General features: G+C 32.7%; 1 protein-coding gene across 10 annotated transcripts in view; it reads left to right on the top strand.

Moving 5' to 3' along the window:
* The window catches only part of LOC143256443 (uncharacterized), a 112,926-nt gene that overhangs the window by 88,163 nt on the left and 2,954 nt on the right, over positions 1-21,809 (top strand). For 8 of the 10 annotated variants that reach the window (XM_076513685.1, XM_076513679.1, XM_076513686.1 and 5 more), the window contains 6 exons: positions 4,200-4,334; positions 5,726-5,793; positions 7,139-7,354; positions 8,766-8,888; positions 14,081-14,214; positions 18,879-19,024. In XM_076513685.1, coding sequence (XP_076369800.1) covers positions 4,200-4,334; positions 5,726-5,793; positions 7,139-7,354; positions 8,766-8,888; positions 14,081-14,214; positions 18,879-19,024 — 822 coding nt within the window. Of the gene's footprint in view, positions 1-4,199; positions 4,335-5,725; positions 5,794-7,138; positions 7,355-8,765; positions 8,889-14,080; positions 14,215-18,878; positions 19,025-21,665; positions 21,708-21,809 lie in introns of those variants that run through there. The other 2 variants (XM_076513683.1, XR_013031360.1) reach the window with 2 other exon arrangements.

Raw genomic sequence — 21,809 nt, 5'->3', positions numbered from 1 at the left:
TCCTCTAAATAAGTAATTGTAAAATAACTAGTGGGACCTGTAAAGTATTGGCAAAATAGGCTTGGGAGCCAACGTGTTAAGTTACTGAACCAACTCGTTAATTGAGCAGTGGTACTGTTGGGACACCTTCTCTTCAGACATTGTTGTGGGTCAAAGGATGTCCATGCAATAATTGATCTGTGTTTACATATGTGCCAGCATTTCTGGAGTAACTATTGTAATTGTGTTCGCTATCCAGGCATACAGTGTTGCCCTATCTGGTATCCCCATGTGAACACGTGGGTATAAAACATTAGACATAATCTGTTTAGCTTAGAAAATAGTTACATAATTTACAGACACTTTGTTTTACAGAACTGTGTACACTTGATGTTAAAATGTTGCATAATTTTTTTTACTTGCATGTTTTATGACATAACTAAAAAGTGTTTGGTTAAGCAGTGGGTTCATTCTGTTACATTCATAAAGTGTGCATTCGTTATGAGCTTTATTGAAGGACTTAAAAGGACAATATTTTTGTATACTGATTAGCTTGTTAAAGAATAAATAAAGTAGAATGAATCTAAACTTAAGACAAAACGTTTAGGAATTCAAATTTAACTTGATTATGTATGGAAAAAGTTACAGATAACATGTTTGGAATATTTAATTTCTGCCAGGAAGAGTTGTCTTGTCTATAAAAGTTATTGTGTGTGAAGTTATGTACAATCATAAGTATTAGATACAATGAACTTGTAAACCTGTTGAGCCTCATGCAGTAAATAACTATCATTTATTTCTCCTCTGCCAATTTTAAACAATACTTAATACAGAACAGTTTTGGTATATTGAACTGCTATGTTTGTATTAAAATCATGCCACACAAGGGACTTATTTTTACATACTTCTTGTGAATTAAGTGATTTGCCCTACTCACTCATTTCTTACACTACTCAGTGATGGATTAGGTTATTTTCACACCCATGCACTTCTCAAGGTATAGTACCTTGAATTTGTTACACATAACAACATAGAGGTATAGTACCTTGAGTTTGTTACACATAACAACATGGCAGGATGAAGAGTGTAAGAATTAGGTAAAATACAAGCACACAGTGTGTCATGATGCAGCCCTCTGTATTGAAATACAAAAGTTTTAAGTAGTACCAAGGTATATTACTGTGATGTTAATAACGTTATTTTGTAAATTTTACTATAAAAACTTTTAAAAGTACTGACCTGAAATGTTTTTGGAATACATTTCACATTCAGTGTTTCTGTGATTGCTTTGTATAAAATTCTGAGGTAATCAGCGGCCAGTTTTCTTTGAATTATGTTGTGAAAGTGATGATAGCATGTTGATAAAAGAATTGTCAACCTGCTAGCAGTAGCTCAGTGTCTAAAAGGACAAGTGTTTGTTCTGACAGTTGTGGTATTCTTCATGCCTTGACAACTCTCTTCTCTTTGGTCATTAAAAATGTTCTTGAACTGGGAATACAGAATTCAGTGATGTCAAGAAAACCCACTTGTAGAGAAATATATATGCAAAAATGGCTCGTTTGGGTTGAGAAAATATTTTACATAGAAGAGCGAACAACGTTTCGACCTTCTTCAGTCATCATCAAGTTCACAAAGAAAGAAAGTAAATATATCTCGTGAATCAAATATCACGAAACCATATACTGCTGCATACCATATATTCCCGACATCAGCAGACAAATAACCAACATTTGGCAAAAACTAGTGACAAAATATGACATTTCAGTTAATACCAAATTTATTCAAAAACCAGGCACAAAACTGAGGTCTATACTATGTAAAAACTACACTGACAAACACCACACCAACATTATTTATAAAATACAATGTGATAACTGCCACGACTTCTATATTGGATAAACAAGTAGAAAAATGGAAACCAGATTTAAAGAACACAAGTCACCTTCACGCATTTTCGAACACTGCAACTCAAATAAACACAACATAACCATAGAAAACACTCAAATACTAAATAAAGAAACAAACATAAACAGATGCAAAATTAAAGAAGCCTTACTTATACAACAACTTAAACCTAAAATAAACCAATGTAAAGGAACGCCTTTATACCTATATTAAATATAATAAAATAAAATTATATATTCAAACATCTAACACAGCCCTCTACATTCCGACACTCAGTTACACAACCCCTTCCAAACATGTGGTCAGCTTCCGGTCAGTTACCTCTTTCTTTCTTTGTGACCCTGACGATGACCGAAGAAGGTCGAAACGTTGTTTGCTCTTCTACATAAAATATTTTCTCAACCCAAACAAGCCGTTTTTGCATATATAATACACAATTCAGTTATTTCTCATGTCACGTTATTCTCAGTATTTTCAATTGATGTATATAGTGTGAAGTCTCTTCAGCAAGAGTGCTAGTACGGTGAGATAATTTATTCAGTTCAGGCTTGTATGATTTTTTTGTGAATAAGAACTGAATGTGAGGTTTACTACAAAAAAGAAACTTTGCATGAAGTAACTTACAAGTTTAATATGCTGAATTTTGAAGATTGAGTATGTTCTTAATAAAATGTTGTAGTTTTTTCCAACTGTTAATAACAACCACCTGTAACATTTTATTGATTGAACATTCTCCAGAACTGTAGATGGCAAGCACTGTGTCTAAAAAAATTAGTTATACAAGCAGGTGATTCCAAACTGGACCCTTTTCGTCAGTATTTGACTGTTGTGAGGGATCTCAGTACAGTCAGAAATATTTGATTCAAAACTTTCCTGATGCTGGAAAAGGCAGTATTTTCATTTATCATTTTTATTTGTTGCAAAAAAATATGACTAGTTAGAATTGAATTTAATAAAAATTACAATATAAGTAAGGTGCTTCATCGTGGCTGTTATTTAAAACAAGCATTTGTGATCAGACTAGTATTTTTATTGCAACAGTACATGTTTAAATAAAGGTATCATAGAATAATACAGAGGAATTTTAACCACAAACACCCCACTTGTCACTATCAGTCTACTTGTCTTAGGCCTAACATTAGTTAAGCCTTTATTAAGTAAGTATAGCCTATATTCAATAATGAGATTATTACTGTCACTTGTGTACGTTTTTTTGCTTTACTTTATTAAGAGCTAAACTTTATTGTACTTAGTACTATCAATAAGTAGATTTGCTATTTTACAACTTAATATTTTAATATGATGTTGTACAAAAATGCATATTAAAGTATATTTACATCTGTTGAAATTAAGTGTATGCATTCACATTTAGACAGTAAAGTGCATGCACACACATTTCATTTAAACAGACAAATATATATAGTTGTATATATAAAACTGAATAGATGTCTATTAAATCATTAAGTGAGGGCTTAAAGCTAAATGGTTTTGGAATCCCATATGTAATGCATAGCCTTAATGTTTCTTCTCATTTTGTTCGTTTGTTTTGAAACATTAATGTAGATTATATATATTTTTTTATTTTATTTATTTACTTATTTTTTAGGTTTAAAGCTAAAATTCTGTTACTGGAAATGTCAAATACTCTGTACTAGTTTATGGGTCTTTATTAGTTACAATTCTATATTGGTGCAACCACAAGGAGGTTCCAAGCTAACACACACACATATGTGAGAGCATTTTACGTAATTAGAAGATGATCCATACAAAATGCCTTAAAAAGTTTTCACTGCAGGTAGTGATACACACAACCTATATGTAAAGGAAATCTATGTGATAAACCAGTTGAGTGCACATGTATCTCAGAACGGCTGGTATGGGTTTTAACACTTTTATTGATAAGTAGAGAACAACATTTCGACCTTTCTAGGTCATCTTCAGGTTAAGAAAGAGAGAGAGTTTGAATGTGACCATTGACAGACACGTCTTTTGGATGAGAGTATAAACGGGTATGGGATTGTAAGGGGCGTTTATACTCTCCTCCCTGATAAGTGTCCGTCAACAGTCACATTCAAACTCTCTCTTTCTTAACCTGAAGATGACCTAGGAAGGTCGAAACGTTGTTCTCTCCTTATCAATAAAAGTATTAATACCCATATCAGCCATTCTGAGATACATTTTTATTTCATGTGGGTTTCTCATAATCAAGAGTTGAGTACACAGCTTAATCTACCCATAGGTGAATTTTGATAACAAATAATGGCAAACATTTAAACCGAGAAACTTACATAATGGTTGGTGTTTTTATTCTAAAGGCTTGCCTCTTAAAGTTTTGCCACAAGAAAAGCCAAAGAAGTTCGACACCATCAGAAAATCTAGTTCATGCACAAGTGATAAGAAAGGTGGTCAGGCTGCAGCATGGATGGTTGACTCTGTAAAGAACCATGAAGGTATGTAGAAATACTCATTAAATTATACAGTAAAGATCTCTTGTCTTTCCAGACCAGAGGCATGGAGGTATCATTGATATTTTCTGTTTTTAGTTCTCAGAGTAAAAGTACTTAAGCAAGTTACATGAAACTTGGTACAAACTAAGAAAACTAGTATCTAGTTTCCTTATGAACAAATTAATATAATTATATTTAATGTGTTGAACTTTGTATCCTTTTGTTATTTATCCATTTTACATATCCAATCATTTTAATGTTTGTATTATCAATATGTTGACATCATGAACTACATCAGTTATAGTGGTCTTATAGTATGTATTTTTATAATCAGTAAATATAGTTTGTTTCCAAAGAATAAGATACGAAGCTTTTGTATATGTTATCTGAACACAATAAACTTGGTAATATAGCCAGTAAGAAAAGGATTGGTTTTATCAGAACAGTCTGCCATTGTAAGCAATAGTTTACTGTACTTGCTGAAATTCAATATCATTATTTGATGTTGTCATAAAAAGAATATTCTTGTAGATTTCAAACAAAGGTGATATAACACAAGGGTACAATTAGGAATGAAGAGACTCATAAAAAACACCTGAAAACTTTTTAAAACTTTTGTCTTGAGGCTCCTTTATTTTAACCATCTTATAATAATTTGAACACAGTATTAACACCTCTCTTGTCAAGGTTCTGAAGGTCTGTCCATGTAACACAGTAAATTTAAGGTTAACAGATAGTCACATTTAGACAAATGGAAGGCACGTGCACATAAAATAAACATTAAGCAAGTATGAAATTTTGATGTCTGATTGAGGAAACTTATTATGGCCTCAGTATTTAATAAAATAATAAATACAATTAGAAATATTGTGTCTATTTCAGGCACCTAATCTTGACAAAAATGAAAGTTCCAAGTTTCTTGTATTTTTTACTTATAAATTAAACTAGATAAATATTATATGTAATACTAAAATATCAGTTATGTAATGTATATGTGTAAACAGTTGTTAAAATCTAATCAGAGCTTATATTTTTTTTTATTAAGTTTTGAAATTTATCATGTGAGTACACACTTTGAATGACTTGAATATTCAATGACTTACATAGGATTAATCCACATATGCTGATACTGATTACTTGTATAAGATCAAGTTGATATTTTTCACTACATTAATTTACAAAGTTAACATTATTTTCAAAAGTTTTTAACATTAAGTATTGAACATGTTACGTGTGTGTGTTTACATAGTCTTTAAAACATGCTTATCAAATTGTTAAATACACAATGAAATGCCAATTTAATCTCAGGAAGAAAGTTAATATTTGTAAAGTCATGTTGTTTTATACATCTTGCTTCTGTGAAATGACAGAATATTTATGTTTCTGTTTTTCAGTTGCAAAAGATAAACCTCTTGCACCGAATCGACCCACTTCACTCTTCTCTCCGACTCGCAAAGTGCAGGTAAAATATAGAGATTTGTAGCTCTGATAGTGCTTCACAGATATTGTGATAGTCATTTTTTTATAGAAAAACTAAATCTGTCTCATTAAACTGAATGCTTCTGTTCTAAGTAAAGCATAGTCTTAAATTAAAAACTTCTAATATTTTCCATACTAGTTTTTTTTGCTTTATTGAGATGTTAAACTTCAAATAAACAAGTAAATGCAACCTCTACGTGACAAAAGTGGTTCTAAGAGAGTTTTCTACTGAATGTTTCGCTGCTGTAAATGAGTTGTTATGGCTCAACAACTATTCAAGGCATGGTTGAGCTATTACCTCACAACCCAGTAAATAAACTCTGCTTTTTTTTCTTGAATTACTCACAATTTGAATCGTTAAAAATTTCACGTTCTTCATCATTTTAAATGAAGTATTTGACAACATAAGAGCATTTTTTATTTTGAAGGAGTGTTTCTCTAATAAACTAATATTTTAATAACTGAAGTGTTTGTTTAATGAATTAATACTAACAAAATATTATTGTTTTACAGTTTTAAATAGGATATGTAAGGTAGATTATGACAAAATTATCAGGTAGCGATATATCCTAGTAACAAGGAGACTGGTATAAAAATGTTCACTGGTGAACTGTCCAACTACTGAAAAAAGTGGGACACACTGCTTTTGTAGGGAAAATTATGAACAATAAATTATTCAAATAATAAATGTCATCAAGTGAAAAAGATACTCTTAGTTACATTATTGCTGCTAGGGATAACTTTCTAATAACTTGAAAATGTAACACTGGTTATGAATAGCACCATCCATTTGAATTCAACTGTCTTTCTGTTAGGCAGGTAAGATCCAAAGAGCAGTAAGTGACTGCTGCAACCTGCCTTATAGCCAGTTTTAAGGAAGCAGCTAAGTGTGTGCTGAGTCACAATTAACTGTTTATTAACTGTTTTAATGGTCTTAAATTATTCAATAAAGGTTTTAAGATGTCAGAGATTACTTACAAAAATGAACACCAGGATTTATCAAGACACCAATGCTGTTCCTGTCAAACTGGGATATCTGTTCACCTTATTACTAAAGTCTTGGTAAAATTTGGTCAGCTGGAAAATTGATCTATTACAGCACTGATAACAATCTCCCTACATCTTAAACTTTATTAATAAACTGAATTTTTAAACATGTGATAACCTAATTTTCAGAATAGGGTATGTTAACTTTTGTAGAGAGAAAAACTAACAGAAGTTGTATAAGATATCATAAAAAAAATGTAAATGAAGAAATTAATAATATAGTGTTTAAAAAGGAAACCTTATTTTTCAGGCTGTATATATTAAAGAATTTTTATAAATAGACTCATAGGAGGACCTTGAGTGCCTATGAACGATTATTTGGTGGGGCTTCAACATCCTCTCTCTCCACACCTTCTGCTGAGCAAAGGGCAAGTGGTTATCATTCCCAGACAAGCCCAAGACACCATGGACAGTCGCAGCGAAAACCCAAGAGGAGGCATCACACTATTACGGGTAGTGGATCACAGCCATTGCTTGGCATTTCATCCCCGAGAAGGGTGAGCTAAATATCTTAATTATAAGACATGAGATTCTATTCTACTACCTGCTAAGATGTTTTGAAAATCATGTTTAGTGTCCAATTTGAATGTGTGCATTAGTTTGTTAAACTGTTTGATTTAGTATGGAATTTTAATCACAGGACAATTGTTAATGATAAGTAAATACTTTAGGGATTTAAAATCAATTTAAATGTTTACATATTAATTTTGATCTTGTATTACAATATAAGTGTATTAGGATAATAAATAAAAAATCCTTAAGAACTTAATAAACATCAGGAATTGATCTACAAACAAGTGTGAAGGTATATGGAATAGAATTAATATTAAATTTTAAAATAACACGATATCATTGAAATTATATCACTGATGTAGACTGTATAATAAGTGATGTGACCGACATAGACTGTATACTAAGTGATGTCACTGATGTAGACTGTATACTAAGTGATGTCACTGATGTAGACTGTATACTAAGTGATGTCACTGATGTAGACTGTATACTAAGTGATGTCACTGATGTAGACTGTATAATAAGTGATGTCACTGATGTAGACTGTATAATAAGTGATGTCACTGATGTAGACTGTATAATAAGTGATGTGGCTGATGTAGACTGTATAATAAGTGATGTGACTGATGTAGACTGTATAGTAAGTGATGTGACTGATGTAGACTGTATAATAAGTGATGTGGCTGATGTAGACTGTACAATAAGTGATGTGACTGATGTAGACTGTACAATAAGTGATGTGGCTGATGTAGACTGTACAATAAGTGATGTGGCTGATGTAGACTGTACAATAAGTGATGGCTGATGTAGACTGTATAATAAGTGATGTCGCTGATGTAGACTGTATAATAAGTGATGTCGCTGATGTAGACTGTATAGTAAGTGATGTCGCTGATGTAGACTGTATAGTAAGTGAGCTGATGTAGTGATGTGATGTCGCTGATGTAGACTGTATAGTAAGTGATGTCGCTGATGTAGACTGTATAATAAGTGATGTCGCTGATGTAGACTGTATAATAAGTGATGTCGCTGATGTAGACTGTATAATAAGTGATGTCGCTGATGTAGACTGTATAATAAGTGATGTGACTGATGTAGACTGTATAGTAAGTGATGTGACTGATGTAGACTGTATAGTAAGTGATGTGGCGGACGTAGACTGTATAGTAAGTGATGTGGCGGACGTAGACTGCATAGTAAGTGATGTGGCGGACGTAGACTGTATAGTAAGTGATGTGGCGGACGTAGACTGCATAGTAAGTGATGTGACCGACGTAGACTATATAGTAAGTGATTTTTTTTTTAAACAATAATAATTTCATTCTCATGTTTCTACTGTTTTCATGTGTTTTATACTCAAGTTCAGTATCCATGTTTTTTTATATTGTTTCTTAGTTCAGTCCTTCTTCAAGACATATTCGTATGGATCGCAACTCGCGCACGGCCAGCACGCCAGATATTGTTCGGAGCACAATCAGAAAATCTGAAGTGTTTGATGAGAAAGTCATTGATCGAGAAGTAAGTTTTGTAATTTTATCAGTTTTGAAATAATAAACTTTATATTAGGTAAACATTTCGTAGCTTTGGGGAAAATATTTTAGTAATTGTGTCGAAGTAAATTATGACTTTCCACTGTTGTTGCTCTGATTTATTAATCTCTGTGATGATAAGATTAATTGTTATTTATTTTATAGCCTAAAGTATTTCTAGGATATAAGCAATGTTGTTGTTTTTTAACAACTAAATCTTAATTTTGTTTTTTCACATAAGTGTGAATCAAATCTTCTTAAAATATGAACAAAATGTTTCAATGAATGTCTTTTAAAATCTAAACAGTAGTATTCAAAATATTTAAAAAAATGTTAAGACAGGCAGTTGGCTTTACCTTTTTAAAATTTAGCTGATGTTAATGTGCATCTATATTTGTTAGTTTCACAATAAAACAAACATTCAGGGTATGTAAATTCAGCACATCATTGTGATATTGTTAAGTCCCACTGTCATCTATCTTTCTTTTTTATCTGTTGCTTTTTACTTCTGTACATGGGTAATTCATTCTGCATAATGTTTTCCTGGCTACTTTCATAATCTATTAGCAATACTGTGTTTCACTTCTTGTATCAGTTCACACCAAGTTCAGAAAGAAATTGAGGTCTGTGTGTTTTTATAGATTTCTGCATTTAAAAGTTTTATTAAGTTGAATTGCAAGCTGTGCCATGATAAGGGTTAGTGATTTTTAAATAATTTTTTTTAACTTTAATTATTGTAATAATATTTTAAACATTATTTTGATATGGAACCTAGTGGTTGGAGTGCTGGGCTGTGGTCCAGAGGGTCTGGTTCATGTGCTGTTACTACATAAAAAAATCAATGAAAAATATGTTTTATATTTTGGGACCACGAGTACATTATTAAAGCCTTGAAAGTAATTTTTCTTATGAGTAGCCCAAGTATTTATGGCACATGGTACTGGTCTGTCAGCAAAAAATTAAAAACACATGTTGCAGATAGCCTTTCATGAATATTTGGAAAACATCAAACTTCCAGGAAATCTGGTAATGTTGATAATATATTTATCTGTAAGTGAGATAAATCATTGATATTACCATTTCCTGATTCCTGCAATTTGACTTAATATTGGAATTGGTGATAAATTGTCTTGTAACGCCTGTAGCTTGGCTTAATATTTAAACAAATGTTTTCAGTTTCTTTCTCAATAGTTTTATGTTTTCTTACCACACTTTGCAGGTGTTGTATCATACCTTCTTACATCTTTCTCAATAGTTTTATGTTTTTTTACATATCACACTTTGCAGGTGTTGTATCATACCTTCTTACATCTTTCTCAATAGTTTTATGTTTTCTTACATATCGCACTTTGCAGGTGTTGTATCATACCTTTTTACATCTTTCTCAATAGTTTTATGTTTTCTTACATATCACACTTTGCAGGTGTTGTATCATACCTTTTTACATCTTTCTCAATAGTTTTATGTTTTCTTACATATCACACTTTGCAGGTGTTGTATCATACCTTCTTACATCTTTCTCAATAGTTTTATGTTTTCTTACATATCACACTTTGCAGGTGTTGTATCATACCTTACATCTTTCTCAATAGTTTTATGCTTTCTTACATATCACACCTTGCAGGTGTTGTATCATACCTTCTTACATCTTTCTCAATAGTTTTATGTTTTCTTATCACACTTTGCAGGTGTTGTATCATACCTTCTTACATCTTTCTCAATAGTTTTATGTTTTCTTACATATCACACTTTGCAGGTGTTGTATCATACCTTCTTACATCTTTCTCAATAGTTTTATGTTTTCTTACCACACTTTGCAGGTGTTGTATCATACCTTCTTACATCTTTCTCAATAGTTTTATGCTTTCTTACATATCACACCTTGCAGGTGTTGTATCATACCTTCTTACATCTTTTTCAATAGTTTTATGTTTTCTGACCACACTTTGCAGGTGTTGTATCATACCTTCTTACATCTTTCTCAATAGTTTTATGTTTTCTTATCACACTTTGCAGGTGTTGTATCATACCTTCTTACATCTTTCTCAATAGTTTTATGTTTTCTTACCACACTTTGCAGGTGTTGTATCATACCTTCTTACATCTTTCTCAATAGTTTTATGTTTTCTTATCACACTTTGCAGGTGTTGTATCATACCTTCTTACATCTTTCTCAATAGTTTTATGTTTTCTTACATATCACACTTTGTGGGTGTTGTATCATACCTTCTTACATCTTTCTCAATAGTTTTATGTTTTCTTACCACACTTTGCAGGTGTTGTATCATACCTTCTTACATCTTTCTCAATAGTTTTATGTTTTCTTATCACACTTTGCAGGTGTTGTATCATACCTTCTTACATCTTTTTCAATAGTTTTATGTTTTCTTACATATCACACTTTGCAGGTGTTGTATCATACCTTCTTACATCTTTCTCAATAGTTTTATGTTTTCTTACATATCACACTTTGCAGGTGTTGTATCGTACCTTCTTACATCTTTCTCAATAGTTTTATGTTTTCTTACATATCACACTTTGCATGTGTTGTATCATACCTTCTTACATCTTTCTCAATAGTTTTATGTTTTCTTACATATCACACTTTGCATGTGTTGTATCATACCTTCTTACATCTTTCTCAATAGTTTTATGTTTTCTTACATATCACACTTTGCATGTGTTGTATCATACCTTCTTACATCTTTCTCAATAGTTTTATGTTTTCTTATTACACTTTGCAGGTGTTGTATCATACCTTCTTTCATCTTTCTCAATAGTTTTATGTTTTCTTACATATCACACTTTGCAGGTGTTGTATCGTGCCTTCTTACATCTTTCTCAATAGTTTTATGTTTTCTTACATATCACACTTTGCATGTGTTGTATCATACCTTCTTACATCTTTCTCAATAGTTTTATGTTTTTTTACCACACTTTGCAGGTGTTGTATCATACCTTCTTACATCTTTCTCAATAGTTTTGTTTTCTTGCATATCACACTTTGCAGGTGTTGTATCATACCTTCTTACATCTTTCTCAATAGTTTTATGTTTTCTTACCACACTTTGCAGGTGTTGTATCATACCTTCTTACATCTTTCTCAATAGTTTTGTTTTCTTGCATATCACACTTTGCAGGTGTTGTATCATACCTTCTTACATCTTTCTCAATAGTTTTGTTTTCTTGCATATCACACTTTGCAGGTGTTGTATCATACCTTCTTACATCTTTCTCAATAGTTTTGTTTTCTTGCATATCACACTTTGCAGGTGTTGTATCATACCTTCTTACATCTTTCTAAGTAGTTTTATGTTTTCTTACATATCACACTTTGCAGGTGTTGTATCATACCTTCTTACATCTTTCTCAGTAGTTTTATGTTTTCTTACATATCACACTTTGCAGGTGTTGTATCGTACCTTCTTACATCTTTCTCAATAGTTTTATGTTTTCTTACCACACTTTGCAGGTGTTGTATCATACCTTCTTACATCTTTCTCAATAGTTTTGTTTTCTTGCATATCACACTTTGCAGGTGTTGTATCATACCTTCTTACATCTTTCTCAGTAGTTTTATGTTTTCTTACATATCACACTTTGCAGGTGTTGTATCGTACCTTCTTACATCTTTCTCAATAGTTTTATGTTTTCTTACCACACTTTGCAGGTGTTGTATCATACCTTCTTACATCTTTCTCAATACATATCACACTTTGCAGGTGTTGTATCATACCTTCTTACATCTTTCTCAATAGTTTTATGTTTTCTTATTACACTTTGCAGGTGTTGTATCATACCTTCTTACATCTTTCTCAATAGTTTTTGTTTTCTTGCATATCACACTTTGCAGGTGTTGTATCGTACCTTCTTACATCTTTCTCAATAGTTTTATGTTTTCTTACATATCACACTTTGCAGGTGTTGTATCATACCTTCTTACATCTTTCTCAATAGTTTTATGTTTTCTTACCACACTTTGCAGGTGTTGTATCATACCTTCTTACATCTTTCTCAATAGTTTTGTTTTCTTGCATATCACACTTTGCAGGTGTTGTATCATACCTTCTTACATCTTTCTCAATAGTTTTATGTTTTCTTACATATCACACTTTGCAGGTGTTGTATCATACCTTCTTACATCTTTCTCAATAGTTTTATGTTTTCTTACCACACTTTGCAGGTGTTGTATCATACCTTCTTACATCTTTCTCAATAGTTTTGTTTTTTTACATATCACACTTTGCAGGTGTTGTATCATACCTTCTTACATCTTTCTCAATAGTTTTATGTTTTCTTACATATCACACTTTGCAGGTGTTGTATCATACCTTCTTACATCTTTCTCAATAGTTTTATGTTTTCTTACCACACTTTGTGGGTGTTTTATAGGTGTTATATCTTTTCACATCTTCAAGTTCAATTGTTGTCATTATACACTGAACATCATTTAACACCCTCTATGGTTGTGGATTTTGAGCTCTAACGTGTTATGACGTTTGTGCTCATTTAAATCTGATAATTCTGTTGTATGCTTTCATTATTTTTCTCAGTGTATTTTTGTGGATTAACCAAAAGTAGCTTTCCACATGCAGTGGATAAAAATGTGTTAAGACTCGAATTAGATGTTACCATCTAGCAGGACTGAAATTTATTTAGACATGTTATTGAAGAGCTTGAGAAAACATGAAATAGACACATTTAAATCTCACAGAAACTAAATCTTACACAAGTACAAAATTATGAATAGAATATACCAAATAAGGAAGAGGAAATGATGAAAAGTAGCATCTTAGTATAACACAGCTTTAAAATTACATTAACTTTTTAAATGTGTTTTTATAAACTATTTATGCACCAAATTACTTGTATGTCCATTATTTCATTGGTTAGAATTTCTTAAATTTTTGTGACTCAAATACTATTAATCTTTCACAAATAATACTACAAATATTCCAGTTAAGCCTGTTACTTGTTGCTGAAAATAGTCAGTAATAAAGAATGTTTGTAGAATGAATACTGTAAAACTAATGTCTATATTAGATCTTCAGCTCATGTGTTTGTTTCTACTATGTAAACCTCTTATATTTGATTCAGTTTTTTTGTAATTATGAGTCTTTTCATGTGCATTTAGATTTTCTTTAAGTTGCAATTGTTGAAAAATATTGTCCTTTTCTTTAGCTTGGTCTTCCTCAGAAAATTGACATTCCAGAACGTTACATCGAAGATGAACCAGAAAAACTATCAACTGCTGAAAAACTGAAGAGAAACCAGAAAGCGGAGAATATAAGAAAGATGCTGTGTGAAGTAACAGCGTATGTTAACCTAAAACACATATTATATGTTTCTATATGTTTCAAAAACTTGTAGGTTTTTTGGTAGGTTAGTCATGTATTAATCTTTTTTATCCTTCAGTTTGAAAATATGGATTGCTTTTTATGAATTCTGAAATTTAGTGCTTTGTTAATCTTTCTTCATTACCATTTGTTTTGTCACCATTACAGTTTATTCTTATGACATATACTTTTGTTTTTTATCTTTCTTTTGTTGTTGGTGCCACATCTACCAGATATTTCTGTCTTGATATTGGTTTTATTATTGTATTTATGTTTACATTGCACGTTTATGGGGACTCCAGCTTTTATATTTCTCATGGGGTAACTTGTAGCTTCAGTTGGAAAGTAGATTGAAATTTTGGTTAACTGTCTCATTATTGATTGTTTTAAAAGATAAATGAAAATTAAAGTAGGTTTTGCTACCTTATTTATATATGGGTAGTCTCAGGTAAATTGTACATGTTCATTACAACTGCATAAAGTCATAGTTTCTGGCTCTCAGTGTAGATTCCTCTATGTGGTGAGGGAACCTCCCAAGGAACTGTTCTGTAAGTTTACCTTCTTTTGGATCTAAACATCCACCCATGTGTTTGCCTTGTGTTATGACCCATGAAAAGGAGGAGAGGATCCTGGTGTTTGAGGGATTCAACTCTAACACACCACTTTGGCCTTGAATTTCTGTAAATGGGCAGCCTTTGGTTAGCCCCCCTATGGTCAGTTGGCTGGTCTATTTGGGCTAGGGTTTAACAAATACCAGTATTGGATGTTCTCAACAAGTGGTGTGGACATTGTATCTGATGCTGGTGTTTGGGTATAGTGCTCATGAAACCCTGGTGTTGCTGCACTGTCCTTGTTTGGCATTGTAGTGCATCTTGTCGTAAGGCTCCATTGTAGGTGGTGTCAGTGAATACTGAAACATTTGTTTTTTTATTATGGATCCCCCTAATAAAAACTTAAATAAAATATTGAAAAAACAGTTCATAGGTAAACAACCACGTCTTGAAGATTCTGAGCAGCGATCCTCAACATCTGTAACACCTGTACTTGATTTTCTTATATTAAATTCTCTTTTAGACAAACCTGTAGGGCAGATGTGTTCCTTCTTTATCCAGAAAGGACTAGAGGGACTTGCTGGCTCTACAAAGTCAGTAAAGAAGCTTTGCTGTGGGGACATATTGGTGGAAACATCCACTTCTAAAGACACTGAACTTCTCTTGCATTCGAAAGCCATTGGGGATATACCCATTGAGGTTACATCCCATGCTTCTTTGAATTTGTCACAAGGAGTTTTTGTTAAGAGGGATTTGAAGAACATCCTCGAGTCAGAGATCTTTGGTTTCTCCACTCAAGGAGTTTCTGCAGTGAGGTGTATCTCCACTTGCAAAGATGGAATTATGATGCTGTTCAGTGTCCTCATTTTAACATTCACGTGACCATGTCCACCTGCCAACATCAAGGCAGGTTATCTTAATTGCATGGTACAGCCATACGTTCCAAAGCCTCTCAGATATTTCCAGTGTCAGCAGTTCTGTCACTCAAATATATCATGTCGTGGTTCCTTGGTGTGTGATCATTGTGGTGGAAAGGACCATGATTCCTATGAGTGTAAAACAGACCCTCGTTGCATTAATTGCAATAGCTCTCACCCCTCCTACTTTTGTTCTTGCCCTGAGTGGTTGGAAGAAAGAGAGGAAGACAATTGAAGACAATCTAAAAACATTACTTACCTTGAAGCTCGAAATTTACTGTTCACCACATCATCTCAGAAGTATGCTGCTGAATTTTGTTTCACAAATACAGTGAGAATGCAGACAGATCTCTCTGTGCCTCCAAAAGAATCCTTCTCAAACATATGAGAAGTCTTTTGATCTACATGGTTAAAAAAGTTGATGAATCAATGTCAACACCCATCTCTGTCCCTATCATTCATTCCAGCAAACCCCAAGATCCACTTCCTTTGGTTACAGGTATGGGCATTTCTTTCGGTACATCTTCTCCTGCTTCAAGATGCAAAACAATCATTCATTCATGTCCTCATAAATTGAAATTCTCTTCCAATGACAAAGACCAGGCCAATTGACCTAGGGCAGTATCCATGGAGGTCGACAGACCTACCTCGAATAATGATAAAAGATGTGGTCAAAAACAGAAGTGCTCTCCACCCAGTTTGCCTACACATAAATAAAAATGGCCACCTTGGTACAATAGAACTATCAGGGTTTACATTCTAATCTGGATGACATCAAAGCACTGATTGCTTCCTACCATCCTGTATGTCTTTTCTTACCTGGAAACATTTGTGAAACCTTTCTGCAGTTTTCTTTGTACAGAAATGACAGGTTGTGTGATGGAGGAGTGGCACTGTTGGTTGACCAGCATGTGCCCACCCTGTCTTTGCCACTCGACACACCTTGGAAGTCGTATCCATCCATGTTCCCTTCGGTCGTACCATCACTGTTTGTTCTCTCTACCTGTTTCCTGAAGTGATCTATGATTAATCAGGCCTTGATGCTCTCATTGAATAGTTGCCATCTCCCTTTTTAATATAGGGGAACTTTAATGGACATAATTCCCTCTTGGAAGGTACTGATATTGATGGGAGGGATTACTCTGTAGAGTGTATGCTCTCTGATCACAACCTTTCTCTTTTCAATACTGGTTCTTCTACTTATTTTCATGCACCTAGTCAATCCTTTACTGCTATTGATCTCTCAGTTTTCTCCCCTTCCCTCTTCTCACCCACACTTTGGGGGTTCCAAAGACAAAGCTCAACCATAGACCACCTGACAAGCTTTTCCAAATAAAACCCTATATTGGACTTTGGCCACCTTGCTTCCTTAAGGATCAGAAAGAGGAAGGTGTCCCCACTAGACTACGTATTGGTCAGTTTTTTTATTCATTGTTTTCTGGGACTGGTACTCCAGTGCTATCTGTGACACTCAGCTCACAATAAGCCACATTTTACTGTCTTACCGTTGTTAAGGCTCTCAACTATGGTACTATTTTAAATATGTTTTATCCTAAGGTTTATGCATAACATTAGATAGTGTCATTGGTGATGATGACACCGTCCACCTTACAAATGTTTTTAGTTTTTAGAGGCTATTAATCTCTCTTATGCTACTTAAATTTTTAATTTATAAATAAGGCCTTTTTCTAATGTCATTCTTTTTAAGAATTAAAGTATAACTAATTCTACTTGGAATTAAGTAATAGCCATAATGTCAAATAACTCAAACCCAGGACTGGAAAGGCAAACTTCAGGTGAGTAACATCGATGTTTGAACTTACCTGTTGGTCATCCTGGCGAGTTATAATGAGTAAAATTATGCTATAGAAAGCCCTTTACAACTTGTATTACTGTAGTTTCTCTCTTACTGCTGTAGACTAGATGTAAAAATTGGATTTAATGCTGTATATGGTTTTAATTTAAAAGAATTAAATTTTGTTTTGTTTCACCTTGATTACTTTTTACAAATTTCAATGATTTTACTGGATGTTTGGCACAGATAACCTAGTTGCTTTGTGCCATAAAATGTCAAACCAACCAACCAGCCAATCATAATTTCTGTTTAATAAAAACTTAAGATCAGTATCAATTTTTTACTCTGTTTTTGATAAATATCACTGTAGTTTATTTTTTATCAGGAAGAATAACATGTTGCAAGATATAATCTAGTTGCTTGGTACCCAAGTAACAGAGTTAGTATCAGTTTTGTTTTTCAATTAAAATGTAACATACCAAAATATGTGAGTGTGAAATGATACTATAATCATTTTTGTTTTTCACTAAAATCAAATATCCTGGAGTCAATTGTTAGTATGAATTTCATTTTTGGATTAAAATAAGACATCCTGTAGCTTGTCTGTGTTCGACAATGTTTGTGTATGATTAAAATTGACCATCCTATGGCTTGTCTGTGTTTGACAATCTTTGTGTATCATTAAAATTGAACATCCTGTGGCTTGTCTGTGTTTGACAATGTTTGTGTATCATTAAAATTGACCATCCTGTGGCTTGTCTGTGTTTGACAATGTTTGTGTATGATTAAAATTGACCATCCTGTGGCTTGTTTGTGTTCGACAATGTTTGTGTATGATTAAAATTTAACATCCTGTGGCTTGTCTGTGTTCGACAATGTTTGTGTATGATTAAAATTGACCATCCTGTGGCTTGTCTGTGTTCGACAATGTTTGTGTATGATTAAAATTGAACATCCTGTGGCTTGTCTGTGTTCGACAATGTTTGTGTATGATTAAAATTGAACATCCTGTGGCTTGTCTGTGTTTGACAATGTTTGTGTATGATTAAAACTGAAAATCCTGCGACAATGTTTGTGTATGATTAAAACTGAAAATCCTGCGACAATGTTTGTGTATGATTAAAACTGAACATCCTGTGGCTTGTCTGTGTTTGACAATGTTTGTGTATGGTTAAAACTGAAAATCTTGTGACAATGTTTGTGTATGATTAAAACTGAACATCCTGTTCATGTGTGAATATTAGTGCCACCTTTATTTTCAGTCATATTGAAACAACAAATCGTCCATTCTCTCACTCTTTATTATGCTGTGTCTGATTTTATGTAAAAGCAGTAAATTACAATGTGATTTTAGACAGTTCCCTTGTATCCTTATGATAGGTATGAGGAATCATCAGAAGCAGAAGGAGGTGTGTCTGAGACAATGAAGAAGAAAGTTGATGACGAGAAGAAGAAAAGAGCCCATCTTCTAGCCCTTAATCATACCATAGCAAAAGAAGTGATGGAAAAAAGCAAGATTGTAGCAAGTATGATACCTAATATCAAGTAGGCTTAGCTGGAATGTTAAAGATTAATCAAAGTACTCACAACCAAGTAATTAGCGTAAGCTAATATGTTTTACATCTGATAGATGAGTAGAGAAATGTTGGATTGAACTTAGTGAGTTGAAGTGCACATCAAAGCCTTTAAGGGCAGAGCTGAAAGAAATTTCTTTCACATTATTAGTTAAATCTCTCCACACATGATTGGTCAATTTGGCCAATCATGTAGTCTTTATAGATATGATACCACTAACATTTGATATAATGTGTCTACCTTCATGAAATATCAGTCGTTCAGTAAGCATTATAAGCTTTTCACATACAAAAGATTATATTTTACATTGAAGTATTTTTAATAAACTAAAAAAGAGATTTGTCCATTAACATTAAATATATAGTCTGTGTGTAAAGTGATCTTCATGTTCAGATTAAAAATACTTTTCTTCTCAAAACTCTCATTTATATAATCTCTAAAACCTCATAAAGTACATTTAAAATGTTAATTTTGAGTAAAACTTTATATTTTACCTGTTATTTTCTCCACCCCAACTCCTTTACAAGGTTGGTCTATTTGACTGACCTTGTAACCACCAAAAAAATCAAAATAAATCTTGATCACCCTCCTTTTCTTTCTAGAATGACTTCAAATGTAGTGTGAAACTGCATTTGTTTATCCTAAATATAATAGCTTTAAACTCTTAACAGTATTTTTATAATTAAATTTATTGTTTTATTATTTTTTGAATTGCGTCTACAACTGTTTGTGCCATAGTAAGTTGTAAATCATTTGGAGAATGCAGAGCTCACATTATGTCATCAAATTACATTGTTTACGAGCTACTCCAAGCTTCTTGTGTGCAAGCCTCGTGAAATATTTTTCTTATATTAGTATGATTGTTTATTTTACCTAATTTAACATTAACTAAGCTAAAGAAATCTTTATTTTTATATTTTAGTTACCTTTGTAATTATAAATAAGGAATGAACCTAAAAAACGGTAAAATACTTACCTCTGTGGTGATGTAAGTTAATCTTATGTTTTTAAACTAATGCTAGTAGTATATTAAGTAATTTTTACTGTTTTAAATAATGCACCAAAGAACATAGACTAATATTGTGCAAAAAGCAGACAATTTCCTCTAACAATCACAGTTTATGTGGCTTTTTCACTATGCCCTGAGAGCCATTACGATTGTATCCAAGCTGGCCTTTGTGCTTCGTGTGAGAACCAAAGCTGAATTAGAAGTGAAACTGAACAGAACAGTTTTATACATCACTTCATTTGGTTGATGAAAACCTTAACTTTCTATTGGTTGTAGGTAATATATAAGTTAACATAAAGTATAACGGAAGGAGAGGATGTGATATGTGGGTGGGGCAGTAGGAGACTGGTTTTCTATTTTATGTATAACGGAAGGAGAGGATGTGATATGTGGGTGGGGCAGTAGGAGACTGGTTTTCTATTTTATGTATAACGGAAAGAGAGGATGTGATATGTGGGTGGGGCAGTAGGAGACTGGTTTTCTATTTTATGTATAACGGAAGGAGAGGAAAGAGAGGATGTGATATGTGGGTGATATGGGCAGTAGGAGACTGGTTTTCTATTTTATGTATACGGAAAGAGGATGTGAAGAGAGGATGTGATATGTGGATATGTGGGAGCATGTATAGGAGACTGGTTTTCTATTTTATGTATAACGGAAGGAGAGGATGTGATATGTGGGTGGGGCAGTAGGAGACTGGTTTTCTATTTTATGGCTCTATAACTAAACAGAATTGAAAGGTGTAAAATAAAACAAATTATCCCATGTAATTTTACATAGAATAAAACATTATCAATAGACCGTGAAGCCCCTTTAGCTCCTACTGAAAGATAAAACTGGTAACGGATGCTTCTAACAGCCATTAGTACACACACGAAGGAATAGGTTGCCATAGCAATGAAGGGCATTTCAGGTTGTGCTTACCAAGACAGCTCTGTACATAATTTATCTCAACACTTAGTACTTTATTTCACTGTAAGGGAGTTTGGTCATTCTCCATATTATTCTACCAATAAAGAATTTGTGACTTCTCGTGTTACCAATACCAGTGAACTAAGCCTGAACCATCTCATCTGCTAAGTATAGTTTAAAACAGAGATGGCAGATCTTTCAACAAAATGTTTTTGAGATATTTTTAAGTCTCTGTTATCCAAGACGTTATTATATTTTTATAACATAATTATATGAAGAATGTACACATACAAATTTGTACTTTTCACGCATGTTTCCTCACATATTGGTGCCATTTTTTTTCTTTTGAAATAGTATCTTACCTTACTGGTTATTAAACAGTAAGATTGTGATATTTTTTATAATTACTGCTTGAAAGGGTGCTGTGTGGTAAAGATAGGTTAAGTGGGTAAAAAATATGATTATCTGTAAATTAACTATATTTATTTAGCATTATTGGAATATTCTCTGAATTAAGGAGAACTGTTTGGCTTGTGGCTAAATCATATTGCACTTATGTTTGTTTTTTTTGTGTGTCTTATTGAAAAAAATTACTTAAATGCGTGTTTTATGTTTTTTTATATTTTATGTTATGCTTTCTGGTGCATATATGTAATGTTTTTGTTTTGCAGCTCACAGTTTTATACAAGAACAGCCAAAGTTCCTGTAATAAGGTTTGCTTTGCTTGTTTGTTTTTTCAGTTTTGAATTTTCTGTTATTTCTGTTTTATTTTATGCAAGTTGAGATTTTTAATTGAGAAAAATATTAATTAGGAA

This window comes from Tachypleus tridentatus, chromosome 7 (genome assembly GCF_004210375.1).
Source record: "Tachypleus tridentatus isolate NWPU-2018 chromosome 7, ASM421037v1, whole genome shotgun sequence".
NCBI lineage: Eukaryota > Metazoa > Arthropoda > Merostomata > Xiphosura > Limulidae > Tachypleus > Tachypleus tridentatus.
The sequence above is the reverse complement of the archived record's forward strand: the minus strand, read 5'-3'. Positions and strand labels throughout refer to the sequence as shown.